Source organism: Callospermophilus lateralis, chromosome 3 (genome assembly GCF_048772815.1).
Source record: "Callospermophilus lateralis isolate mCalLat2 chromosome 3, mCalLat2.hap1, whole genome shotgun sequence".
Lineage (NCBI taxonomy): Eukaryota > Metazoa > Chordata > Mammalia > Rodentia > Sciuridae > Callospermophilus > Callospermophilus lateralis.
The window spans coordinates 131485940-131513462 of NC_135307.1; the positions used below are offsets into that span (position 1 = coordinate 131485940).

Below are 27523 nucleotides of genomic sequence, written 5' to 3' on the forward strand. Positions count from 1 at the left end.
CTGCTCTCCCTTGCTTGCTGCTGCTCTCTCTGCACAGAGCAGCCTATCTGGTCTGACCATAAATTTGCTTATGCCTCTCTCCTTGGAGCGTCTCTGTATGATTAGTCCTTCACCAGTTTTCTTTCACAACTTCAACTAGACCAACAGTACTGCTAGTAAGTTTCAACAGACAGCTCTACCAGAGCCCTCTAAGTCTGTTCCTCTCTGCACCTTTATCACCTCCTTATCTGTTCCTTATCTAATAAAAGAATTTCCAGGGGCTGGGGTTGTGGCTCAGGGGTAGAGCACTTGCTTAGCATGTGTGAAGCACTGGATTTGGTCCTCAGCACCACATATAAATGAATGAATAAAATAAAGGTCCATCAACAACTAAAAAACGTGTGTGTGTGTGTGTGTGTGTGTGTGTGTATGAAGAATTTCCAGTTCTACCACCAAACCTACTTGTGTTCAGACCCCACCATCTCAGGAAACTGAGGTAACCTCCTGGTTCATTACTATCAACGACCTTCAAATAGTTAACTCATATAGTTTGAAAACTGAAGTCTCTACATGTTGTGTGCACTTCAAACATCAGTTATTCCTTCACAGTGAAGTCAGGAAACTGCTCCTGCCTGGGTCACCAGAACCACTTTTTCCTTAAATTTTGGGGACACTTAATCTTTATTTTACATGTCTTTGCTGTGGTATTCATCACCATTGACTTCTCTTAGCTGCCCTTACACTGTGGTGGCCTCTCTCCCTGCCCTTAGGGTCCTATCCTGGGCCTGTCTCTCATCCATTTCCATGGCTTCAGTTATCATTTATTCTCAGAGGACTCCAAAATTGCCAGCATCAGCCCAGACCTCTCAAATTTCAGTTACATCCATTTAATTATCTCGATATTTCTACTTGGATGTCCCATAATCATCTCAAACTTACTATGTCCAAACCTGTACTTTCAAACTTTCAAACTTGTTACTCCATTCCTAAACCTGGGCAGGTTTCTTGACTCTTTGCTTTCATTCCTCAATGCACTCATTCTCTTAAGCTTTGATCATGTCAGTTCTGAAGATCCTTACCAAGGTCAGATAACCCCACTGCAGTTAATTTTGGTTCAGGCCACTATCTCCCATTTATGTGGTAGCTCTTCTTACCTCTGTTTTTTCGCCATACTGCAACCAATGGTCTTTCTAAGGTAAACTGGGCTGTGCCAATCCCTAGCTTCAACCCCTTGAACGACTCCATGATCTTGTTTCTGCTGACTTTTCCAGTTCATGTGTAGCCATATTATGCGTCATAGACTATTTCCTCTCCTTTTACATCAAGGGGATCCTAACCGCCTTGGGCGCAAAGGAACTGCACTCTCGGTGCATGGAAAAGGCCAAGCCCTCGACCTGTGGCCATGGGAAGCAGGTGAGCTCTGTCTATCCTTGCGCGCTGGCTTGCAGCAGCGTTGGCTGCTCTCCTGGCAGCACACTTCAATCTTGAGAAGCAGCGATACCTTCCTCTTCCCCTCGTGAGCAAAGACCAGAGGTGACGCGCCTTTCCCACTAGCGAGGGGAAAAGGGTCATGGCCCAATCAGATCACAGACCCCCGGGTTCGAGACAAGGACTCTCCTGCCGGCCGCGAGGAGTCGCTCTCGGGCTGGACGAGGGCTGGGGCGTCGGGGCCATCCCCCCTACGCATTTAGGCACAGAGCGCCCTTCCGAAGTCAGGCCGCCAGCCAATGCTGCTTGCGCAGGCGCACAGCACACTTCCGGTGCCGGGCCGCCTAGCAGCACCTTCCCAGAAGGATGGTGCGGCTCGGTGGTCGGTTTAAGTATCTTCGGGCGGGACTGGGCACCTGGGCTTCCTCTTCTGGCGCCGAGATGCCTAAGAAAGCTAGTGCGACGAACAAGGCTAGTGTCAAGCCCCATGGCGTTGAGAGGGCGGGCCACCGGGCTGCTCCCGGAGCGGGTGTGGAAGTCATCTGGGGCGGCTGGTTGTGTCTCGGTCCTCTGTCTCACCCCGCACCTGGGCGCAGTCCTCCTCCTGCACCTGGGCTACTTTGTCCTCGCCATCCACCGGGTGCAGTAGGAGCCGGACCTGTTCTCGCTTGGAAGGCTCTGTTCTTCCACCGTCTTTGCATGACTAACTCCAACTCAAGCACTGCTTCCTGCTAGCAGCTTCCCCGCTGTCCCAAGGCGGGCTACCTTCCTCCTCCTGTGTGCATATTCTTGGTGCACTTAGCCCAGTATACTGTAATTGTGTTCGTTCTCTCGCTCTCACTGCAGGCAAGGACCTTGTGTCATCTTCATATATCCATTGCCTTCATACTGCCCTCTTAAGTAGTTTGTAATTTTCGAATGGATTCTAAGTTCCTAGCACAGTCTTTAAATGTCAATCACTATTGTTCCTTCCACTTCATCTCCTCCAGACACACACATGACACACTCAGGTTTAGACCACATCTAATACAAAAATGAATAGTAGTAAATTGCCCCTGCTTCTGAGGAATGGGAAGTACAAAGCAGATTTAGGAATCAAAGCACTAAGGTATGGAAGCCAGAGTTGGGTTTTCTTCCAAGGCAGGAAAAAATATTTTGTGGTGTTGATAAGAAAACTTCATGGCATAATCCTTGAAGGACATGGGAAAAACATTCTGAATCAGAAGTCCCTGACTAATAAGCCTACTTTGTTCTGATTAAAGGTGAAGAGGAGTAGTGGAAGAATCAAATTAAATGTGTGGGGAAATATCTTTTAACCTGTACAATTATGTTTCTTATTTTAGAGTAAAAGCCAAAGCAAGGAAGAAGAGAGACCACTTCCTCCCTTAGGTCCTGTGGCAGTTGATCCTAAAGGTTGTGTTACCATATCCATCCATGCCAAACCTGGCTCCAAACAAAATGCTGTAACAGGTACACCTGAACAATGGGTTGGGATTCTTGTGTGAATCAAGTGTCTCTTCCACCTTCCCTTTGCCTCATTTAGCTGACAGTTGATCCTATGACAGTTGAGTATATTTTTTACATTTGCATTTAGAGTTTTCTCCATATTAAAATTCTAGATTCTCATGTAAAGGTATTTGAAATTGAATACATGATATTTAAATTATACCTAGTTAGATGAAAACTATTGTCTTTTCCTTTCTAAAGATATATTGGTAAAAATGTGGTATTTTAAGAAAGACACTTATGTACAGCCTAGATTATTCTTTTTTAATACATATATTTTTAGTTGTGGGTGAATACAATACCTTTATTTTATTTATTTTTATGTGGTGCTCAGACTCAAATCCAGTGTCTCACATGTTAGGCAGACACTCCACCAGTGAGCCACAACCCCAGCCCTAGATTATTCTTAATTTTTCCTATCCCTAAACTGAAAAGACAATGGCCAGAGAAAGAAAAGCATTTCTGTCTCATTTAGTGATCACTGACCTAAGGAATAGGAGAAAATCTGAGATCTAAAACCCCCATCAACTCCTACATGAAATTGTTTTTAAGTCAAAACAATAAAAAACATTTCTAGGCCCAGTTTTATCATTTTTCAGATTAGATAGTTGGACAAAGAGACTTTCAAGCTATTCCCTCAAATCCTAGAAATGCCTCAGGAATCTCTTCTGGTGAAGGAGAAAGGCCAGCCAGTTACTTGGCTTCTGTAAATGTGTTTACTTTTGTTTTAAATATTGGGATTTCAGAGACAATTGGAAAAAATGAAGGATTTTAAAGGATAAAAGTTTAAAAACTATTTATCTGAATTGTCTTGAAAGTCTTTTCTACTTCTAAAGCTTTGTATACCAAATTATATTTATATTTTGAAAATAATACCTCACAATTGATGTGCTAGATAGGCCTTATTTGTACTAATGGCCATGTTAGCTTGTCTCTGTTGGGTACACCCCCTTGGCCAGCATTTATTGTATCAATCTAAGATGGTATCATTTCTGTAGTACACAAGTATTTTATGTACTTTAGTAAGACAAAAATTCACATAAACACTTTCTTTTCCATCTACTATAAGACATGTCTTGATTTTCGCATTGTAGGTAAAAAACTGGGCATCTGAGAATTGGTGACAGAATGGGAGGAGGGTGGTTTTATGACCTCATTCTTGTGGATTCTCTGGCCATGTTGTTTACATTGGGTGTAAGTGGGTGGAAATGCCTGAGCAACCCCATATGCAGGATCAAGCTCATTTGTAAACTGCTTTGAGTAAATACTTCCCTTTCTTAATAATAGTGCGTGCAGAGGTATAGGGCACATTACTTGATTCCAAATTCCTCATTTGTAAATTGGAGATAATAATGGTGTTACTATCTTCTTTATAAAGTCATTATGAGGCTTAGGTTAATATGTGTAGAGCCCTTCAAGTATATTCATGTGTGCTTCAAATTGGTGGGTAGTAAATACTATGTAAATGTTAAATAGACATTATCAAATTTTCAAAGCACTTAAGATGCATCTCACATAAGAGATGAACCTATCCCACTGTTCTCCTTTTCCTGATGTGGAAACCCAAACAACCCTTTACAATCCAGCAAGCTGCCTTGCTCATGCACTTCCTTAGTTACCTTATTGGGGCTGAAGCTCAGCTAATTTAATTCCCTGCCTGGAGCTCTTTCTATTAGACCAAGTGCAGCTTCTAGTTGCCTAAATCCAGGATGCTCTCCAGGACTCTTAAGTCCATCTTGGTCAGCAGGATAGACAAATATTTATTTTCTTTTCTGGATTTATTTTATAATGGTAGTTGCATATGTATCATGTTTATGTTCCTTGAAGTAAGATTAGTTCAACTGTTTTTTTGTTTTGTTTTGTTGCTGGGGATTAAACCCAATCAACAGTTATTAATCAAAAATTTAGTATGTGGCAGGCAAATGCAAGCTCTTTTACAATAAACTGCCTCACTTTAGGAAGAAAAAGAACAACTCAAGGATACAGTACATACTATTTCATTCCAGATTTGACAACTGAAGCCGTAAATGTAGCTATTGCAGCACCTCCGTCAGATGGAGAGGCTAATGCTGAGCTCTGTCGGTATCTTTCCAAGGTTTTAGAACTCAGGAGGAGTGATGTGGTTTTGGATAAGGTAGGTCTCTCTCTTTTTCAAACATCTTTGATTATTGCCACATAATCATGATAAAATATTAATTTGCTTCTTCACATTATTTGGAAAACCAGTTTGTTTTTAACTCACATATTCATTTAATTACAAAAATCTGAATTCTTCCTGTGTAGTCTCCTGTGTTTCTGCTGCCTCAGTCCTTATTCAGAGTTGTCTATACTGTCTTAGATTCCTTAGTTGCCACCATTTCTAGCATTTTCTTCCTTCCTAAACCCATTGTGAGGTAATCTTGCAATTCTTCTTTAAGACATCACCACACCAAAAAAAATGTAAAATGATTTCTTGTTGTCATCTCCATTAGAGTTCATCAGGTATTTTTAATCCTCCATGTTGTCTTTGTTCACTAGAAGAAGCTCATCAGGAAGTTAGTGGATTCATATGTAGTCATTAATAACATGGTTTTGTACTTTAAAATCACTGAGGAATGATTCTCAATACAGATTCCTGGGCATTACCTTAAACATAGAATTTAGAGTGCAGAATCTTGAAATTGAGTATGTAAGTGTAGGACCCAGCCATATTTATATCTTGAAGTTTTACTTGATTTTCAATGCTATGTAATATAGATCATATCTGGTGGCATTCAACATCCTTGATAAATAAACTGCACCTTGATAAATAAACTGCTGTTTTCCTGCCATCCCCAAGCTGTGGCAGGTCATTTCTTAATTTCTGCCAGTACTCATGTTTGGACATCTGCCTGAAAGGGTCTCCCCACTTTTCTACCTGTACAAATTCTGCCCATCTAGATAAATTCCTGTTCAGATTTTATCTTTAAAAGATGTGCTTGAGTGGCTTGGGAGTCTAAGGCAGGGGGATTGTGAGTTCAAAGCCAGTCTCAGCAAAAGCGAGGTGCTAAGCAACTTGGTGAGACCCTGTCTCTAAATAAAATACAAAATAGGGCAGGGGATGTGGCTTAGGGGTTGAGTGCCCCTGAGTCAATCCCAATACCCCCCCCAATAAATAAATAAAAGATGTGCTTGAGAACATATCTTTCTAAAAATTGTTGTGATAGTGAAATCTTAGCACTTGGATATTGTAGTGGCTCCTTGGACTTTTTAAGTTGTAGATGGACACATTGCCCTTATTATATTTATTTATCTATATGTTGCTGAAGAACCCAGTGCTTCACACATGCTAGACAAGTACTGTACCGCTGACCCACAACCCCAGCCCAGCAACTTGTTTTTATTTAAGATTATGCAAAGTTTCTAGAAAATGCAATATTTACTTTGGTATTTTAAAATTATTTGCATCTTTAAACAAAAGAGTTACTTGAAACTAGAATATAGTAATTCATCATTTTGAAATTCTGATGCCAAACTTTTATCATTTTAGAAATTAAGGTATTAAACTAAAAACCTTGATGAGTTGTAAAAATCTGTAGTCAGGTGGAAGCAAAGAGATAGTTAGTTTTTGGTTGGACCAGACGTGGTCAGGAGAAAGTGTACATAAGCCATCTATAATGTCCCCATGAAGATATGGCTGTGATGGGTAAAACGGAAGTCTGCTGTCCCTTAAGGCATTAGAATGTTTACTGTGCTTTCTTTCTTTTGATTCAGGGTGGTAAATCTCGTGAAAAGGTGGTGAAGCTTTTGGCCTCTACAACTGCAGAAGAAATCTTGGAGAAATTAAAAAAGGAAGCTGAAAAAAAATAAAATAAAAAAATGAAAAGTACATCCTTGAGGGACTTTTTAATTTCTATCAATGAAGAGGCGGCTAAATAGGAAAAATATATTTAAATTCACACATACACAAAAATGGAGGTGAGAATGTGGGGAACAGTGTATACTCATACATTGCTGGTGGGACTGCAAATTGGTGCAACCCCAATGGAAAGCAATATGGAGATTCCTCAGAAAATTTACAATGAAACCACCATTTGACCCAGTTATCCCACTCCTCCGTTTATACCCAAAGGACTTAAAATCAGCATACTACAGTGATACAGCCACATCGATGTTTATAGCAGCTTAGCTCACAATAGCTAAACTATGGAACCAGCCTAGGTGCCCTTCAATAGATGAATGGATAAAGAAATTATGGGATAGATGCACAATGGAATATTATTCTTGAAGAAGAATGAAATTATGGCACATGCCAGTAAATGGATGGAGCTGGTGAATATCATGCTAAGCGAAATAAGCCAATTTCAAAAACCCAAAGGCTGAATGTTTTCTCTGATGTAGATGCTAATTCACAATAAGGGGAGTAGCTAGGGAAGACTAGAAGTACTTTGGATTAGGCAGAGGGCAGTGAAGGGAGAAGAGGGATATGGGAGTAGAAAGGATAGTAGAATGGCCACGTGTGGTGGCACACGCCTGTAATCCCAGCAGCTTGGGAGGCTGAGGCAGGAGGATCGCAAGTTCAAAGCCAGCCTCAGCAAAAGCGAGGTGCTAAGCAACTCAGTGAGACCCTGTCTCTAAATAAAATACAAACTAGGGCTGGAGATGTGGATCAGTGATCAAGTGGCCCTGAGTTCAATCCCCAGTAAAAAGAAAGCAAGCAAGCATAGTAGAATAAATACCATGTGCATATATGGGGATGTGATTTGATGTGTATGACTGGTGTGATCCTACATCATGTACAACCAGAAGAATGAGAAGTTATACTCCATTTATGTATGATGTGTCAGAATGCATTCTATTATCATGTATAACTAATTAGAACCAAAAAATGTGTGTGTGTGTGTGTGTGTGTAAATACTCAAAAAGTAGAAATTTATGCTGGATGTGGTGGCACACACCTGTAATCCCAGCAGCTCAGGAGGCTAAGGCAGGAAGATCAAGAGTTCAAAGCCAGCCTCAGCAAAAGGTGCTAAGCAATTCAGTGTGATCCTGTCTCTAAAATACAAAATAGGGCTGGAGATGTGGACCAGTGGTCGAGTGCCCGAGTTGAATCCCTGGCACACACCCACACACACACAAAATTTTTAAAAGCACTGTACCTTGAATACAGGTTCTAAAATTCCTGACTTCAAGCAGCCTGAAACTTGTTATTCTGATTTCATGATATTATAATATAATATAGCTGGAAAGAATATTCAGGATGACTGATTTAAACATTTGCTCTGTGATGCGGTTTCTGATATCCAGAAGTTGGGAGAATTACTGAAGATCATATCACACAAAATGGCAACTAGAACCCAGATCCTCTGACTCCTTATTTATTGCAGTTATCCTAATTATAAACAAAAATTATAATATTTCCAGGGTTTCTGAAATCTGGAGTTTGCCTCTTAATACAGTTTTCAAGTAACAGAGGAAATCTGTCATGCTGCTTTTGTAGTCTTACCTTATATTTTAAGATAATGTTCTCAGTGAAAAAATATGCTGGGTGCAGTAGTTCATGCCTGTAAATCCCAGCAACTCCGGAGGCTGAGGTGGGAGGATTATGAGTTCAAAACTAGCCTCAGCAATTTAGGGAGGCCCTATGCAACTTAGGGCCTTAGACCCCTGTCTTCAAGAAAAAAAAGAGCTGAGGATGTGGCTCAGTGGTTAAATGCTCCTGGGTTCAGTCCCTGGTACAAAAAAATTAAATGAAAAAAAAAGTTTTAACATCTTTTAAAAACTGTATAGAGCTTTTTGTAAAAAAGTAAATAATAATCAAGACTTGTAACTTAATTATTTTTGAGAAGTAATTGAATTTTTATTTTTAAATTTTATTATTTTTTGATACTGGGAACTGAGCCCAGGGATACTTTTTCACTGAGCTACATCCCCAGTCCTTTTTATTCTTTGAGACAGGGTATTGCCAAGTTTCTGAGGCTTTCACTAAATTGCCCAGGCTGGCCTTGATATTTTGATCCTCCTGCCTCAGCCTGAGTCATTGGAATTACAGGTGTGTACCACTGCACCCAGCTGAGAAGACACTGGATTTCCTTCCATCTCAGTGGTAACTTAAAATCTTAAAATCCATTATTTCTTCCAAATCCCCAAAGATCCTTAAAAAAATGAAGAGGATCTGGAAACTATTTTTAGTATTTGTAAAGTCTATCAGAAATCACATCTATATTAAAGCTGAAAAGATAATATATTCTTACATATTTGGTGCAAGTTATAGTAATTTAAATAACTAAATTACCTTAACTGTCTTTGAACTCACCAGCCTCCTGCCTCAGCTTCCCTAGCCCCTGGGATTACAGGCATGTGCGACATTGCCTGGCTACATAATTACTCTTGACAAAATGGTTTAACAATAACATTGGTGACTACACTATATACCAGGAAAGAAAAACCTGGTTTATTCTGCCCTGGAAGTAGGAGCAAAGATTTTGGATTCCTGATTCCCATGGACCATCCACACCCAGACAGGTGTGGATGAAAGACGGAAGATGGAGCGAGAATCAAGTTCTAAGCAGCCCAAACTCAAAAAATTTAGAGGCAGATTTTTGGGTTATGGGCTACCAGCATACATCCCTCTTAGATATCCCAGGAATTTGGTTCCTTAAATGTAAAATAGAATACAAATTATAGAACCTACCAGGCCCCAATCGAAATTGCTTTAATGCAAATGACTAGAAACCAAAAACTTAAGAAGCTAGATTTTCAATTTATATACTAGAGGTGGCACTATAATGCAATAGCAGAAAGCCAATGTAACTTGATGTAGGGAATTAACAATTCCTTTTGAAGTGAACCAGCACTATTAAGAAGTTTATTCTTTTTTAAAAAAATATTTATTTTTAGTTATTCATGGGCACAATATCTTGTTTATTTATTTTTATGTGGTGCTGAGGATTGAAACCAGTGAGTCACATATTTGAAGCAAGTGCTCTGTCACTGAGCCTCAACCTCAGCCCAATTAGGAAGTTCATTTTGTACTGCCAATCTGTATCACACATTAATCCTTCTTGTCTTTCCAGAAATGTTCCTTAGACCCCCTCATATCTTAAGGAATTTACCTCAGGACTGTCTTTACTTGGGTCAGTTGGGTTCTTAGGGATTCCAGTGCCATGGTGGAATCAGTATGATCCTGCGTACCTCCCTTAATGTTGCAGTTGTCAGAAATCTCCTGTAGTCTGTGTTTCTGAAATTAGAATTGGGCTGGGCATTTGGCAAGGAACCAATTTCTAATCATGATGGCAACTTATTTGAGTGAATACACCTTCCAGACAGGATATATAGTGGGATTCTCCAGTGAGTACATGCTGTTCCCCATGTCATCATGTGAATCCTGATTGGAAAGCCTGGGATCAGAACCAGGAAACTATGACCATCTGAGCTCCCATTTCTGCCACTGGAATGGATCTAGTATCAGCCACAGCTCCTCTTCTAGAACAACTGGATCCATGATCTAGGGACTCTTTCCATGCTCCTAAAAAGGCTTTCTTCCAACAGTTCTTTTAATTCAATTGATAAGTTTAGCATAACCCTAGTCTGCGTTAAGATCCCCCAAGTACCTTTATAAAATTTCGGGTACAGAATCCCCAAACTTTGCAGCCAGAGGTTAGACTCCCTGGTCACTCCTACATGAAACTCCCCCATGATGATGTGGTTTTGCTATCACGGTGGCTTTCAAATTGTTTTAAAACATGATTTCCTTAAAGGTGCTTTGGGGAATTGGGTCTCTGAAGAATAAGGGAATGAGTCAAGTCACCAACTTCAAGCCTTTAATCCTCTTCTAAAGCTGTAATGTCCAATATGGTGGTTGCTCACATGTGGCAAAATGTGCTTTTTAAACTGAGAAATAAAAAAACCATCAAATAAATAAAACTCACATTGGAAAAAACAACAAAGAGGAGTCTGAAAACATGGTAAGAAATTTACAGGGCAAGACAAAGAACAGTGAGCAAAAGGAAAATGGCAGCTATGGAAGTCAGATAAAGGAAAATCAACATCTACATAATTGGTTCCTGAAGAACAGAACCAAAGAAATGGAACAGAACAAATATTTAAAGACATAATTAAGAAAATACTGAAGAAATAAAAGATGAATTTGTAGAAAGGGTACAGTGTCCCAGGCGAAACAATGACCAAAAGAATCAACAGGAAGATACAACCTAGTAAGAATTTCCTGGTTTCAAAAATTTTAAAAAAGCTTATGAACATCCAGAGAAAAAAGCTGAAGTCACAGGGAAGGAGGAAGCACATACATGTACATTCAAAATGTTGCTGATGGTAATGTAAATTGCTAGTGTTTTTAAAATGTGTCAACATTTATTAAAATAAAAATAGACCTTTTAAACCAACAATCTACTTCTGAGAATGTTCATAGATACATAAAAACAGTAAAGGAAATATGTATAAAAGCAATGCAGCATTGTTAGTGCAAAAAAAGAAAGGGAGGGAAGAAAAATGGAAGAAAAGGGAAAAAGGAGGAAAAAGGAGGAGAAAAAGATGGGAAGGACCTATCCACCTATAAGAGAACAATCATAATCAAAAGTAAATTCACATAATTTACTTCTAATTTATAGCTACTGACATAGAGTGATGCATTATATTGTTAAGTAAATAATTTTATGTATGCAGGTATTAAAAATATATAACTCCCGGCTGGGGATGTGGCTCAAGCGGTAGCGCGCTCGCCTGGCATGCGTGCGGCCCGGGTTCGATCCTCAGCACCACATACAAACAAAGATGTTGTGTCCGCCAAAAACTAAAAATTCTCTCTGTCTGTCTGTCTCTCACCTCTCTCTTTAAAAAAAAAAAATATATATATATATATATATAACTCCACTTTAGTAAGAAAGGGAAAAATATATGTACATCAAGTTTACATATACTTGTGTAAGCATGGTGAACAAGATAAAACCATATACATCAGGTTGAATGCAAACTACTCATTTTTGTATTGTTTTACTTTTTATGATATTTTGTATATACACATAATATACACAGTTAAGGAAAGTTTAAAATGAAAAAAAATACAAACAATGAAGCTCTTGCCTTTAAATGGTTATTAGAGAGCTTTATTTACTGAATTCAGACAAAGACACTGAAGATTCTTTAGGGAGTTAAAGGCACTGGCAGTGGAAAAAAACCTGTGAGATCATCATTACATCCTCTCCAGAAGCTGTCTCAGGAGGTCACTGAAACCCAAAAAAAGTCTAACTGGTAATTAATACATGGGGCTCTCTGTGCCCCTTAGGGACAGGAATGAAAACACCTACTAAATTAACCCATATCCCATGACGACAATGGTGAAAGATTTTTTTGAAATGAACTTCTAACATTCAAGTCAACCCAGAAATGCTTTCCTGTAACTCTAGAGGCACAAATGTGATATGGGCCAGTTACCCATTATGTGCCTAGTACTGTGCTAAATTCTTTCATATATGTGCTTTCTTTGTAAGACATTTTTTTATTTTGCAACTGATGTATAATATCTGTACTTATTTATGTAGTACAATATTATAATTAGACACATGTATACAGTATAATAACCAAATCAGGGTAATTAGCTTTCTATCTCCTCAAATATTATTTTAAGCTCCTCTCTAGTTATTTTTGAAGTGTATAATTAATGGTACATACCATAATGATGATTCTATTGTGCTATAGAACATTAGAACTACCCCCCAACTATATTTTGGTACCCATTATCCAACCTCTATCCTCCTTTCTCCTCTCCTTCTAGCTCCTAGTGACCTCTGTTCTTGTCTCTACTTTTTTTTTTTTTAAGAGAGAGTGAGAGAGGGGAGAGAGAGAGAGAGAGAGAAAGAGAGAGAGAATTTTAATATTTATTTTTTAGTTATCGGCGGATACAACATCTTTGTTTGTATGTGGTGCTGAGGATCGAACCCGGGCTGCACGCATGCCAGGCGAGCGCGCTACCGCTTGAGCCACATCCCCAGCCCCATTGTCTCTACTTTTTTGTGATCACCTTTTAGCTTGTCCAAGTGAGAACATGTGATATTTGTCTTTCTGGGCCTGGCTATTGCATTTAACATAATGCCCTTCAGCTCCATCCATGTTGCCACAAATAACATGATTTTATCCTTTTTGTGAATATTTCATTTAATTCTACAAGAGGGCAGTCAAACCACATATTAGCAATTTTAATGGACGACTTACTTACTTACTCCTCCCATCCTATCCTGTAAATCTTTAAGTCTAAGGGGTATTGTGCATGGCTCACTTCCATGTTTCTCATCTGATAGCATGGGTAACCAAATACTCAGAGGTCAGAAGTTTCTGTGGCACCTGGAAGCCTGAGCATGGTTACAGCAGCTGCAGTTACTTCTTCTCATCCCTGTCATAACTTGTGTTATCAGCCCTATGATAGGCACCCAAGAAGCCAGCGTGGCCCAGGACCATTCTCTCTCAGAATGTCCACAGATCAAAGGATCTCTACTTGCATGTTCCTCAAAAGCTGGCCCCTATAGATAACATACAGATTTCTAGAAAGGATGAAATATTTACTCTCAAGGTTTCCCTGGAGTCCAATGGTATAATCTTCTAATTGGATCTAGTTGTTGATTCAGTTCCACAATAATTTAATATGGCAGGATCCAGGAGAAATCTTTGTTTAGATATCACAGAATGTCACACACACACAGCTATATATGAATCCTATTGGTCTTAATTTATTCTAAATTAAAAACTTGAACATCTTAAAAGCATAACCTTTCTAAGTTTATAAACAGGAAGAATTCTTTGAGTGACCTACATAATTAGGAGTTTCATAAGGAAACTCAATTTAGTTTTAAAGTCCCCATTTGAAATAAACAACTATCCATTCATTAATTCATTCATTCCTTGATGAAAATACAGGACAAAAAAAATCCAAACAGGCTTTTCAGTGAATAATTCATATACAATACCTCTTTGTCATTACCGAAGTGCTTTCATTAGTAATGATTTCCAGCTAACAATACAATGGTAACACAAACCACCTCGACCTGGGAGTATTATTTCCTAATAATTTTTTTTCACTACTAACTGTGCTAGGGCATCACTATAGATTACAGCATATTTTTCATATGTAGCCAAATCTTGTGTTTGGGTTCTGCTATAGTTTAGATCTTTGTGTGTTATGTTGGGGGGCTACTGGGAGTTGAACTTAGAGGTGTCCTATTACTGAGATACACACCCAGTCTTCCCCCGCCCCGCCTATTGTCTTTGTTTTTTTGAGACAGGGCCTTGCTAAGTTGCTCAGGCTTGTCTCAAACCTGGGGTCCTCCTGCCTCAGCCTCCTAAGTTTTTGGGCTTACAGGTCTGTACTACTATGCCCAGATAGAGTTTGGATCTTGAATGCCTCCCAAAGGCACATATGTGAAAAGACTGGCTCCCAGCCTATGATGTCACTGAGAGAACAGAACTTTAAGAGATGAGGTCAAGTGAGAAAGTTAGATCATTAGCAGCATGCCCTTGAAGGCAATATTTGAACTCAAGCCCTTTCCTCTCTCTTTCACTTCCAAACCACCATAACATTACCAGGCCTCCTCTGCCATCATGTACTGCCCTGCCATAGGCTCAAAAACAACAGGGCCAAGGAAACATGAGCCAAAATAAACCTTTCCTTCTTGATTATTTCCAGTATTGTGTCACTGTAATAACAGAGGTTTAATCAATCAAGTGAAATAGAAAGTAGGAAATGTTTAAGGTATTAAAAAACTGTATTTAGGAACAACATGCATTGCTTTTCTTAGACTTCAAAATTAGTCCTGACAGTAACTTTCATAGTGAAAGATCACTTCCTTCCATTTTAGCATTCTAAAGTTAAATTGACATGACACCTTGCTTTTTAAAAACTATTGTTTTTAATTACAGATGGAAACAATACCTTTATTTTTATGTGGTGCTGAGGAGCGAACCCAATGCCTCACACATGCTAGGCACGTGCTCTCCACTGAGCCACAACCCCAGCTGGAGACTCTTCTTCTTGGGGGAAGGGCAGACGGGACTGACTGACATTTCGTCACTATTTATTCTATTATAAAGTCCTATATTTTTCCTTAGGCAGATAAAATACAAAAGGAAAAATTATATCCTGGTCTGTGAGCATTATAAGGAATGCAACTTTGGAAACCAAAACCACGCTAGAAATCTTCCCAGATATTTTTTTTCCTACATAGTTTACAAAAACCAAAAAACTATTCTCAAAGCAGTGACTCAAGGTTGTTATTCTTCCTATATCCCAAACCCTTCTACCACTCAAAACAAAACACAAAAATAGACAAATCCCCAGCAAGCTGTTTTCAAAATGACATTAATCTGATAGGTTCAATAATCAACATTTGACATTTTTAAGTCAGTGCCAATTTCCAAACAGCAAATGCTACTAATTTTAGCTCAACTTTCTTATTGACTTTCTTCCACATTCTAAGTGCATGTTATTTCCTGAAGTTCTCCTTTTGTTGTCTACTCACATATGAGTTCACATAGAGAAACCACCATAACTCCTTAATTCTCAATGTCTCCCCCTCTACCTCATCTTCTATCAGTTACTTTACATCCTTCGTATCAACACTGCACATCACAATCTTCACTGGTTGATTCAACAAATGTTTACATTAGGCCTATTATGTGCCCCTGGGGATTTAAAGGTCACAATTCTAGTCCCTATTCTCAAGTTATTCCTATTCTACAGTTGGTTATTTATTTTTATAACTCTGCAAGGGTGGCAAGTATATATTGTCCCCATTTTCCCAAGTGAGCAAATAATCACAAGAGTTGAGTGTCTCAAGGTCAGGTACCTTTGCAAGCACAGGATTCGAAGCCAGGACTCCTTAAATTGAATGCAGTATGTGATTACAACAAACTATCTCAAGAATTCTATTTAACATGATTTTAACTTTTTGTTCTTAACCATGCCTTTTATTTCTATCTTGTTTTAAGCACACCAGGGGGCAGGTGGATAATAACTGCTAAAAACAAAAACTACCACTACTATAGATTATTTACGCAGAATGCAGAAATAACTCAGGTTAAAAGGACTTTTTCCATTTTTTTCATGAGACCACATGCAGCCTACCTGTACCAAACGTTAAAATATTTAAATACTATGGGAAAATAACCTCTTCAGAGCATCCTGAGAAGCACCTCTCAGCGCTATCCCTTGAATCCACAGCTCTCCTAAATGGTGTCAATAGTTGGCTTTCACCCACATCCAGTGCTGGTGGTGGAATTTGAGGTTCCTCTGCATGATGCAAGCTGGCTACAAAATAAGGTTAAGAAAAGAAAGCGGCAATAAAAACCAAAACCAAAAACAAAAAAACCCCCACAAAACACAAAAGGTAATTTTAGAAAGCAAGGGCAGGGCAGGACAGCTCTTCAACCTTAGGGGTCGAGCTTCCACACTAGAAATAGAGAGGGCTAGAGCCCGTGTTTGCTTTATCATATGGGGGAAACTTCAAAGGTTTTCCATAGAATGTTCTTCGCCAAATAAGGTAGGAGGTGGGCTGTCCAATTTCCAATGGGTTTTGCCCAACTCCAGAGCTAGGAGATCAGTCTCCCTAGCCATGTGAAGACAGAGGCCAGTGCATTGCACAATCCATTGAGTGGAAGAAGCCACAAAACAGATTGCAATGTCAAATCTAAATTTCCTTGGCTCAAGGCCGATTGAAGATGCTCAAATAGCTCAAGGGTGGCTTCCCACAGTTGGCACAGCACAGGATCCTGTTCTAATGCCATAATCAGCTACTGTCTCAACTGGTCAGTGCCTGTGTTTCATTAGTTGATAGATATTTTTAATAATCCTCCTACTTTCAGAAGATACTGAGATGAAGTCAAGCCATTTTTTACTCTCTAGGCTAAACATTTGTAGTATCAAGATCCATGTTTATGTAACACCACTGGCCTGTTGTCTATTAATATGATTACAGAAGGGTATAGTAAAAACCTCAGGTTAAAAATTTATTTACATTTCTGGGCTGGGGATGTGGCTCAAGTGGTAGTGCGCTCGCTTGGCACGCGTGGGGCACTGGGTTCGATCCCCAGCACCACATAAAAATAAAGATGTTGTATCCACCAAAAATTAAAAAATTAAAATATTAAAAAATTCTCTTTCTTTAAAAAAATTTTATTTACATTTCTATGTGAATATTTAATTAGGTGCATCCTTTCCAATAAAACAGTTACCTGAAGAAAAGATGACTCTTCAGGAAAAGGGTCAGAGGTGGAGAAATGGATCTAGAGCATGGAGAAGTACCTGGGGAAGTCAATCTTAAGAACCCTAGAGTGGGGTGCTAAAAGAAAAAGTAGATTTAGGAAGTTCACTTTTAATTCCTTTGATCTATGATGAAACTTATACTTAAAAAAATATTTATTTTTTAATTATACCTTTATTTCACTTATTTATTTTTATGTGGTGCTGAGGATCAAACCCAGGGTCCTGCACATGCCAGGCAAGCGCTCTACCACTAAGCCACAACCCCAGCCCTGAAACTTATACTCTTAATATTCCTCTGAAGCTCTTTAATCAGATACGAAGGACTGAGTAATAAAATCCAAATAGATCAACTTACCAAATCAATAAATAGACTAACTGCCAAAATTTGGGAGTGAAGTTGCTTAAATCTTTTTAAAATTTTTGTTTTCAATAAAACTTATTATTAAAATTATATGAAGTAGAATGAATTCTCTGAAAGGAAATGACAATATCACTATATTTATAGAAGAGGAAGCAGCAAAAGTATGCATCTAGAAATGAATAAAATACTGTAAAATCAACCCAAGTCAAATACCAAAACAGTTAAAACGTAGCATTATCTTCACAGGATTATAAACTTTTGTATAACATGCAAATTTTTTCCCTGCTAGGTTTTAAGTTAGCAAAAAGCTTTAAAAGTTTGTATAAAATGATGTGTGCCCTAATCCCATCCACCAAAAAGATCAAGACACTGAACTGAGAAGGAGTTTTTCTTCATTTTACAGCTTATTCTTGATTTCCCTCTTAAAAAAATATCAAGGGGCTGGAGTTGTAGCTCAGAGGTAGAGCATTTGCCTCGTACATGTGAGGCACTGTGTCTGATTCCCAGCACCACATATAAATAAGCAAATAAATAAAGGTCTATCAACAACTAAAAAAAATATCAAATTAATTATAGAGCTAACTCAAACTTGTAGAGTAAGCAATCACAAAGTACCCTAGGCACATAACAAACAACAAAAGAAATATACCGTTGTTTTACTTTTCAACTGATGTTATGTACAGTACATTATAAGTAAAGCTGTGCATTAATGAACTGATTAACTACCCTCTGTAGAATCTCAGAAATAAGTACATCTGAGCATATGGAAATTCCTTTATCTTACAAAGTGAAAGCAAGCATTTCTATTTTGAAGTTTTTATTTATGTGTTAAAGACATAATTTCTGGAGGTCAAATAAGGAAAATACATTAACTCAGAGCACTATTAAGTAATGAAACAAAAAAGAATCTGAGGTAGAAGGCAAGGAATATAACCCACAATGTTTTTAGGGGAGTATTTATTCCCAGCAACAATAACATCTTTCTAGTAAGATCTATTTTTTTAATCTTAAATTCCAAAAAAATAATAATCCATTTTCTAAATGAATCGAAACTATGACCAAGAAAAGACACACAAACTTTTGTCATGTTAACAAAGTAAATGGTTTTTCTAAAATACACTGACATTTCTATCAATAGTAACCATACGGAGGCCGTGGGTTGTAACCATATTGTCCATATTGGGGTGGATAGTAAGGTTCTTGTCTGTGTTGCGGGGGATAATTGTTACCCCAGGATCGTCCATGCCACTGATTTGATCGATTGTCACTTGGCCATCCCCGTCTGCTCTCCCTACCTCTAAACTGTCTGTTATCTTGCAGCCTACAACAAAACAAAAAGATTAAAACTTCCCTTATTAAAACAATCAAACAAAAAAAAAAAAAAAAGAAGAAATCTATCCCAGTGCATATAAATTCTCAATAGCAAATAAAGTATAAAACATTTTTCTCTACAGAACATATAGCACCAATTAGTCAATACTTGCATAAGATTTAAGTCATTCTTCCAGCATCATATTGGACACACTTCACAGAGAAATAGGCAAATAAATATAAACCCAAACCAAATATGGCAGTTCTGGATCAAACTGAAATCTGTTCATTGTATAAAATCAGCATAGTAATTTATGCCTTTGATTATTTTTGAACTATTAAATAGAGGTAATTTCCAACTTCTTTCTAGAATAAAATCAAACAATACTTTTTTAACGGGATCAAGTACAAAGATAAATTGTTTGTTTTTTGGTACTGGGGATTGAACCCAGGGTCACTCAACCACTGAGCCACATCCCCAGCCCGATTTTGTATTTATTTAGAGACAGGGTCTCACTGAGTTACTTAGTGCCTCACTGTTGCTGAGGCTGGCTTTGATCGTCCTGCCTAAGCTTCCTGAGCCACTGGGATTACAGGCCACGCCACCCAGCTAAGCACAAAGATAGTTTTTAAAGTACGTTTACAAAGAAAATATCAGTCTACAAGAAAAACATAAAATATATATATATACACAAATGAACAGCAAGAGAAAGAATACATGTTGCTGACATAATATTAAAGCAAATATTTATTGGCACTTATCAATGTGCCAAGCACTATTACTAGGCAGTACATATAACCATGGTGAAAACACTGATTGCTGCTGCCTTCATTGGCCTTATCAAACAGACTAAAGCTAACCTCTCCCAAATCAACATCTACATTTGTTCTCAAGAAATACATACCTATTGCCTCTATTTCTTTGGTTTCCACCAGATCTGCTATTCCATTCCTCAATAATTGGAGGCATTTCAGGAGGACGTTTCAAGTATTCCTGGTACTCTTTATCATCTTCTGTGAACCTATTCGCAAACATCTCTTCAAAATTTGGAACAGCTTCAGAAGTGTCAGTCATCCTGAAATTCTATAAAGATTTAAGATGTTTATGTAAGAATTTAAAAAAAAATCAACACTATCTTATCTGATAATGAAAAAAGTCAAGAATGAAAAATTTTTGGCAGGCTATTCATAGAAGTACCTGTATTCTTTTAAACTTAACACAGATTTGAGACATTCAGTTCAACATTTCTTGACTACTACAATCCAGGCACTGTACTTGATTAGGAGCCCACCATGCAAAGATAAAGAATGCATCATCGCCTCTACCCCCGAAAACCTCCCAGTCTAGTAGAAGAAACAGCAGTTGTATAAATATAAAGAGATGAACAGATGTTAAGAAATGAGGCTGGAAGGGCTGAGATTGTAGCTCAGTGGTAAAATGCTTGCCTTGCACACGTGAGGTACTGGGTTCAATCTTCAGCACCACATAGAAATAAATAAATAAAGATACTGTGTCCATCTACATCTTAATTTTTTTTTTTTTTTAAAGAAATAAGCTGGAGAGATAAGCAGGGGACAAATGATGAAAAACTTTGTATTCAATGCAGGTTTGCATTTTTTCTGGTCAGTAAAGGTAGGCTTAAGATGGGAAGTCTCAAGATCCAATTTACTATTTAGAGGATCACTTTTCTAAAATTGTAGAGAATAAATTTGTGAAATTAGACAACAGGCAGATTACTACAATAATGTAGGTAACATGCTGAAGGGTTAATCTGAGGCAGGGACTTTGAGGATTACTCTGAGGCAGGGACTTTGAGAACAGTTTCAAAAGAATTTTAGGAGGAATGACCATTGATGAGATATGGGAGAAGAGAGGGGAAATAAAACATAATTGAGGCTTCTCACCAAATGACTGAACAGATTCTGGTGCCAAAGGAACTACAGGAAGAGGGATGGATAAGGATATACACTGAGTTTGAAGTCAGCTGTGGTACATACGTCCAAAATGAGAGTCAATTCACAGGTAACGGAGAGTAAGAGATGGGCTGAAGATGAATATGGGAGATATCAACAATGTTAATGTTATAAGAATAGGTGAGATTATTTTTCTCCCACATTTTAATTGATGAATTATAGTGGGATTTGTTGTTACCTATTTGTACATGCATACAATGTAACAATATAAATTGGCCAACATTATTCCCCAGCATGCCCCGCCTGCTTTCCAACTTTCTACTGATTTCCTTTTGGTTTTCATAAGATCCCTGCATCTCCACTTTTGTTTTCTTTTTTTCTCTCTAGCTTCCACATGAGAGAAAACATACAACCCTGGACCTTCTGAGTTTGACTTATTTCACTTAACAAAATGGTCTCTAGTTCTATCCATTTTCCTATAAATGAAGTAATTTCATTTTAAAGGGCTGAATGACTCCATTGTGTATATATGCCACAGTTTCTCTATCCATTCATGCACTTATGAACACATAGGCTGTTTCCATAGTTTGGCTATTGTGAACTGTGCTGCTATAAAAATGGGTATGCATGACTCACTATAGTATGATTACTTTAGGATAAATACCAAGGAGTGGTTATTTGGTGGTTCTGTGCCTAGTCTTTTGAGGAACTTCCATACTGATTTCCAAAATACTTGTACTAATTTACAGTCCTACCAACAGTGTAAAAGTATTCCTTTTTCTCCACATCCTCTACCTTATTTATTATTATTTGCATTCTTGATGATTGCCACCCTGACTGGTGTGAGATGAAATCTCGGTGTAGTTTTGATTTGCATTTCCCTAATTGCTAATGATGTTGAACATTTTTTCATGTATCTGTTAGCCATTTGTATTTCTTTTTTTAAGAAGTGTGTTTAACTCCTTTGCCCATTTATTGATAGGATTATTTTTTTGGGGTGTTAAGTTTTTTGAGTCCTTTATACATTCTAGATAGTAATCCTGTCAGAGAGAGCTAGCAAAGATTTTCTCCCATTCTGTAGGTCCTCTCTTTACATTCCTAATTGTTTTCTTCGCTGTGTAAAAGCTTTTTAATTTTTTAACAAATTTTTACCCCTCAAACATCAGATAGAGCTCTAATCTCTAGAGTATACAAAGAACTCAAAAAGTTAAACAACAAAAAAGCAAATAACCCAATCAACAAATGGGCCAAGGACTTGAACAGAAACTTCTCAGAAAAGGATATACAATCAATCAACAAATACATGAAAAAATGCTCACCATCTCTAGCAATCAGAGAAATGCAAATTAAAACTACTCTAAGATACCATCTCACTCCAATAAGAAAGGCAGCCATTATGAAGTCAAACAACAATAAGTGCTGTCGAGGATTGGGGGGGGGGGCGGTACACTCATACATTGCTGGTGGGACTGCAAATTGGTGCAGCCAATTTGGAAATTAGTATGGAGATTCCTTGGAAAGCTGGGAATGGAACCACCATTTGACCCAGCTATTCCCCTTCTTGGACTATACCCAAAAGACCTAAAAAGAGCATACTACAGGGACACAGCACATCAATGTTCATAGCAGCACAATTCACAATAGCTAGAATGTGGAACCAACCTATATGCCCTTCAATAGATGAATGGATTAAAAAATGTGGCATTTATACACAATGGAATATTACTCAGTACTAAAAAAATAACAAGATCATGGCATTTGCAGGCAAATGGATGGCATTAGAGCAGATTAGGCTAAGTGAAGTTAGCCAATCCCTAAAAAACAAATGCAGAATGTCTTCTCTGATATGAGGGGGGTGATTCAAATGGGATAGGGAAGAAGAGCATGAGAAGAAGACTACCACTAAATAGGAAGAGAGGTGGAAGGGAAAAAGAGGGAGAAGGGGAGTTGCATGGAAGATGGAAGGAGAACCTCATTGTTATACAGATTACATATATGATGTTGTAATGAGAAAAAGAAAAAAAAGTGTGTCACATTAGATTGGATAGAGTAAGGATGGGAGAGGAGGGGAGGAGTAAGGAGGATAGGAAGGGCAGCAGAATAGAATTGACAATATGATTGATGTATATACATTCCATGTATGTATTATATGTCAAAATTCATTCTGCTGTCATGTATGACTAAAAAAAAATAAATAATTTTAAAAATAAAGCTTTTTAATTTGATGCCACCCCATGTATTAACTCTTGGCATTATTTCCTGAACTTTGGGGGTCCTGTTGAGAAGTTAATGCCTGTGCCTCTTTGCTGGAGTGTGACATTTTTTACTACATTTTCTACTAGTTATTGCAGAGTTTCTGGTCTAATGGCTATGTCTTTCATCCATTTTGAGTTGATTTTTTGTGCAGTTTGAGGTAAGGTACTAGTCTCATTCTTCTACATAAGGATGATCAGTTTTCCCAGTACCATTTGTTTAAAAGGCTGTCTTTTCCTCAATATGTTTTTGGCGCCTTTGTGCGAATTTGTCTGTATTCTATTTTGTACCACTGGTCTGTGTTAATGCCAGGACCATGCAGGTTGTTAGCTAGATAGCTTAATTTGAAGACAGACACTGTGATGCCTCTAGCACTGCTTTTTTGGCTTAGAATTGCTTTGGCTATTCTCGGTCTTTTATTCTTCCAAATGAATTTTAGGACTGTTTTTGCTAGTTTTGTGAAGAATGTCATTAGTATTTTGATGGGGATTGCACTGAATCTGTGTATTGCTTTTGGTGATATGGTCATTCTAGTAATTTTTATTTTGCCTATCCATGAAGATCATGGGAGGTCTTTCCATTTTCCAAAGTCTTCTTCAATGTTTTTCTTCAATGTTCTATAGTTTTCATTGTAGAGGTCTTTCACTTCCTTGGTTAGATTTATTCGTAGGTATTTTCTTTCTCTTTTTTAGGCTATTATGAATAGAATTGTTTTCCTGATTGTTTTCTCAGCAGACTCATTGTTATAATAGGAATGCTATTGATTCTTGTATGTCAATTTTATAACCTAGTATTTTGTCAAATTTTTAAAAACTTTTAGTTGTAGATGGACACAATATCTTTATTTTATTTATTCATTTTTATGTGGTGCTGAGGACTGAACCCACTGCCTCACACATGCTAGGCAAGCATTCCACCACAGAGCTACATCCTTCACCTTACTTTGCCAAATTTATTAGTCCTAATAGTCTTTCAATGGAGGTTTTTTTTTTTTTTGTTTTTTTTTTTAATCTTCCAGATATACGATCATTGATGAGATTCTTTAGGGAAAATGTAGACTGTGTTAAGGAGAACCCTGGAGAACATGAACATTTAAAGAACAAAGTTAAAGAAGGGACAAGAGAACACACACACAGAGAGGCCAACCAGAAGAGATTATCACACAAAGCAAAAGAATAAAGAATGGTCAAAAGTGGCCAGGTAATACAGTGATAGAAAAAACAAAAATAATTAATTAAATCTGGCCATAAGTAGCTGATTATTTTAGAGTAGCTGGGATTGATGCACGACTGCAATTGATAGAGAATTATGCAATTGCAAGGTAAGGAACTAGAGATCTATAGAATGTAGACAAAGCTTAAGAAGACTAGGTAAAAAGAGAAGAAAAAAAGACAAGCTCAAAGTGGTGATACATGCACAACTATAGTCCCAATTATTGGGGAAGGTGAGACAGGTGTATCCTTTAAGTCCAGGAGTTTGGAGCCAGCCTAGACAACTTTGTGAGAGCCTGTCTTTAAAAAAAAAAGAGGCCAGTAGCTGAAGGGTTAATGAGATTTTTTTTTTCTGTCTCTCTTTTTGTACTCAGAATTGAACTCAGGGGCACTCAACCATTGAGTCACAACCCCAGCCCTATTTTGTACTTTATTTAGAGACAGGGTCTAAGTGAGTTGCTTACTGCCTCACTTTTGCTGAGGCTGGTTTTGAACACATGAACCTCCTGTCTCAGTCTCCCAAACTTCTGGACTTCTGGGATTACAGGCATGAACCACTGCACCTGGCTTATCTCTTTTATGTTACCCAGGATACAATACCTGTAATTGTTTATAAGAGAAAGAAAAAGAGCCAATAAAAAAGGGGAAATAAATAAAATGTAAGAGAGATTCGAAAACAGGCAAGGAAAAAAGCATTTAGATGCACAGCTATTAAAATTTAGGATAACTACTTTTTAAAGGTATCCATTGTATTCTTATTCCAGATCCTGTGACAAATGACAATAAAACTACTATAAATAAAGATACTGCCTGGGGCTAGGGTTGTGGCTCAATGGTAGAGCGCTTTCCTAGCATGTATGAGGCAATGGGTTCAAAATAAAGGTATTCTGTCCATCTGCAACTAAAAAAAAATAAATAAATTAAAAAAATAAAGATATTGCCTAATGGTTATAAAAACTGAAATCCATATCAGCTAACTTTTCAAGGCCAATTATGAATTAATTCAACAGGTGGTATTTCTTCACCCATATTCTCAGTCTCTAAATATAGGAAAATATTTTGGCTTAGCCTACAGAAGGTCTAATCCTTGATAAAACAAGGCAAAAGTTCACTTTCTTTAGTCTTCTTTGACCAAGTACTTGTTAGCATTTCCATCCCCTACCTTTTCTAATCCAAACTTCATGTTTCTGCTCTTTGCTTCAAGACTCCTAAAATCTGCCAGATGAGGTAGAACCATGCTATAATCCTAGTACTTGGCAAGCTGAGGCTGGAGGATCATTTGAGCCCAGGAGTTCAAACCAGCCTAGGCAACATATGGAGAATCCATTTCAAAAAAAAAAAAAAAAAAAAAAAGACTTATAAAACAAATTTTACAATTGGAGGCATTTAACAGCATACTAAAACTTTAAAACCAGACCTTTTCCCTCTTTCTTCTTGTATTAACTCAACTTCTAGACAATGTTTTTGACAAGGAAATGTTTTATTGGAAAACAGCTTCTTCATTAGTTTGTGTTTTCTCCAAGCCCCACATTTATAGCTGGTTATGATGGTGCAGGCCTGTAATCCCAGCAACTCCGGAGGCTGAGACAGGACAATCACAAGTGTGAGGCCAGCCTCAGCAACTTAATGAGATATTGTCTCAAAATAAAAAATAAAAATGGCTGGGGATATGGTTCAATGGATAAATGCACCTGGGTTCAATACCTGGCCTTGTGGTTGGGGGGAATACATACTTATAACATTTATAATGCTACCCTCATCCTGACAAAATTAAACCAGAATTATGTTTGGTTACAAGAAACAAAATCTAGATGTCCTACCTTTCAGGCTATTGTTCATAGAGAGTATGCCTTATCAAATATTATACTTTCAATGCATCTCAGATTGGCAAACTAAGGTCAAATACCCAAATCCAAGAAAAGAATTTTAAAGCAAATTCATAGGAACCACAGAAATCACTATATAAAGATGACCTATACCTAATCCATATAGGCAATAAAATGGTAAGGCAAGGAAAATGTGCTACTCTATTTTTGTGTTCTCTCACAGATCTCCCAAAACACAAGTAAACAAATACCATCTCCTTTTTGTACTGGGGATTCAATCCCAGGCCTCTACCACTAGGAATGCAGTACCCCAGCCTCCCCTGCCTCTACACTTTTTCCCTAATTTTGAGATAGGAGGCTGACCTTAAACTTGCAATCCTCCTGTCTCAGCCTCCTGAGTCTCTGGGATTACAGGTATTCGTCACAGCACTCAGTTTAGCAGAATTTTTAATTGATCCAAGCATTAACCCATTCCACGGATGTGAGGCAGCTGTACTGTTTAATGTTTAGCTTGTTTAAAACTTTGAGGGGGTAAAAAAAAAATCTTAATTCAACTCTCAAAAGATGGGGACGGAAGGACTAGGTATATAAGGGCCATAGTCAATGAAAGGGTGGGATTAAAAGTGCTCTGAAGACTTCCAACGCTGTGTCCAAAGGGTGCTACTTGCGTTTACCCTGAAGAATTTAGAAGAGGCTACAACACTCGTTCGCTGGGCCTTCAGAACGAACAAGCCAATTCTAACATTCACAACTGGTATTCCTTTTTTGTTGGGGCGGGGGGCAGGCTACAGCCGTTCAGATTTGTATTCGAACAAGACTCATTCACTCACCACAAATAAAACCACACAGAACTTTCGATGCAGGCGACAAACCCGGGTATTGACTGACTAGATGCGCTTTGGCTGCTCTGGGAGATGAGCTTAGTGAAGAGACGCAGATAACTGACTGTACAACTGCGTTTGTTCAGTCCGACCTCAAAGCACATCATAGGTTGTTTACCACGGCTCTGACAGATCTGCTCCATCCCTAAGCATCTTAGCTGTTCGTTAGAGAAGCCGTGAGAGAAGTGGCTTTCGGTTTAGCCACATGGAAAACAGCTCGCCGGCCACACAGCTCCGCCCGCTTCCCTTCTCCTAGTTTCCCCAAAAGGGCCACTAACCCGCCAAAAGCTGTGTCTGTCCAGATCCCGCCGGCCAGCCTCACGGCGGTGGCGACTTCCAGTACCACCACACAGGAGAACGCCGGACCCCTTCGGCTCTTTTAGGTAACGGAGACTCTCTCGCTGGAATCCCGCAACCACTCAACTTCCGCTTCCGGCAAGCAAAAGAAAAGGTTGCAGGCAAGTCTCGCGATATCTAGAGTTCGCCACTTTTTTGCCACGCCCCGTTTCTCCCAAAGAAGGTGCGACGTGCAGGTAGACTACTAGTGACAAAGCAGCAGACGCCGCAGTCTATTTATGCCCCAGTCTATTTACATGGTGGCTGGGCCAAACGCAAGTTCTAGGATGCCC

General features: G+C 38.3%; 2 protein-coding genes across 2 annotated transcripts; one reads left to right on the forward strand and one right to left on the reverse strand.

The window, feature by feature from the left end:
* The first annotated feature begins 1732 nt into the window (after positions 1-1732).
* C3H15orf40 (chromosome 3 C15orf40 homolog) lies at positions 1733-6741 on the forward strand. The gene is made up of 4 exons (XM_076848770.1): positions 1733-1878; positions 2751-2877; positions 4920-5047; positions 6646-6741. Exons 1-4 carry the CDS (start codon positions 1774-1776, stop codon positions 6739-6741), a joined length of 456 nt encoding a protein of 151 aa, XP_076704885.1. The 5' UTR covers positions 1733-1773.
* An 11599-nt stretch (positions 6742-18340) lies between these two features.
* Ramac (RNA guanine-7 methyltransferase activating subunit) lies at positions 18341-27312 on the reverse strand. Its single transcript, XM_076848771.1, has 3 exons — positions 27173-27312; positions 19715-19893; positions 18341-18819 (listed from the first exon to the last, which is right to left on the reverse strand). Exons 2-3 carry the CDS (start codon positions 19882-19884, stop codon positions 18630-18632), a joined length of 360 nt encoding a protein of 119 aa, XP_076704886.1. The 5' UTR covers positions 19885-19893; positions 27173-27312; the 3' UTR covers positions 18341-18629.
* Positions 27313-27523: the final 211 nt, after the last annotated feature.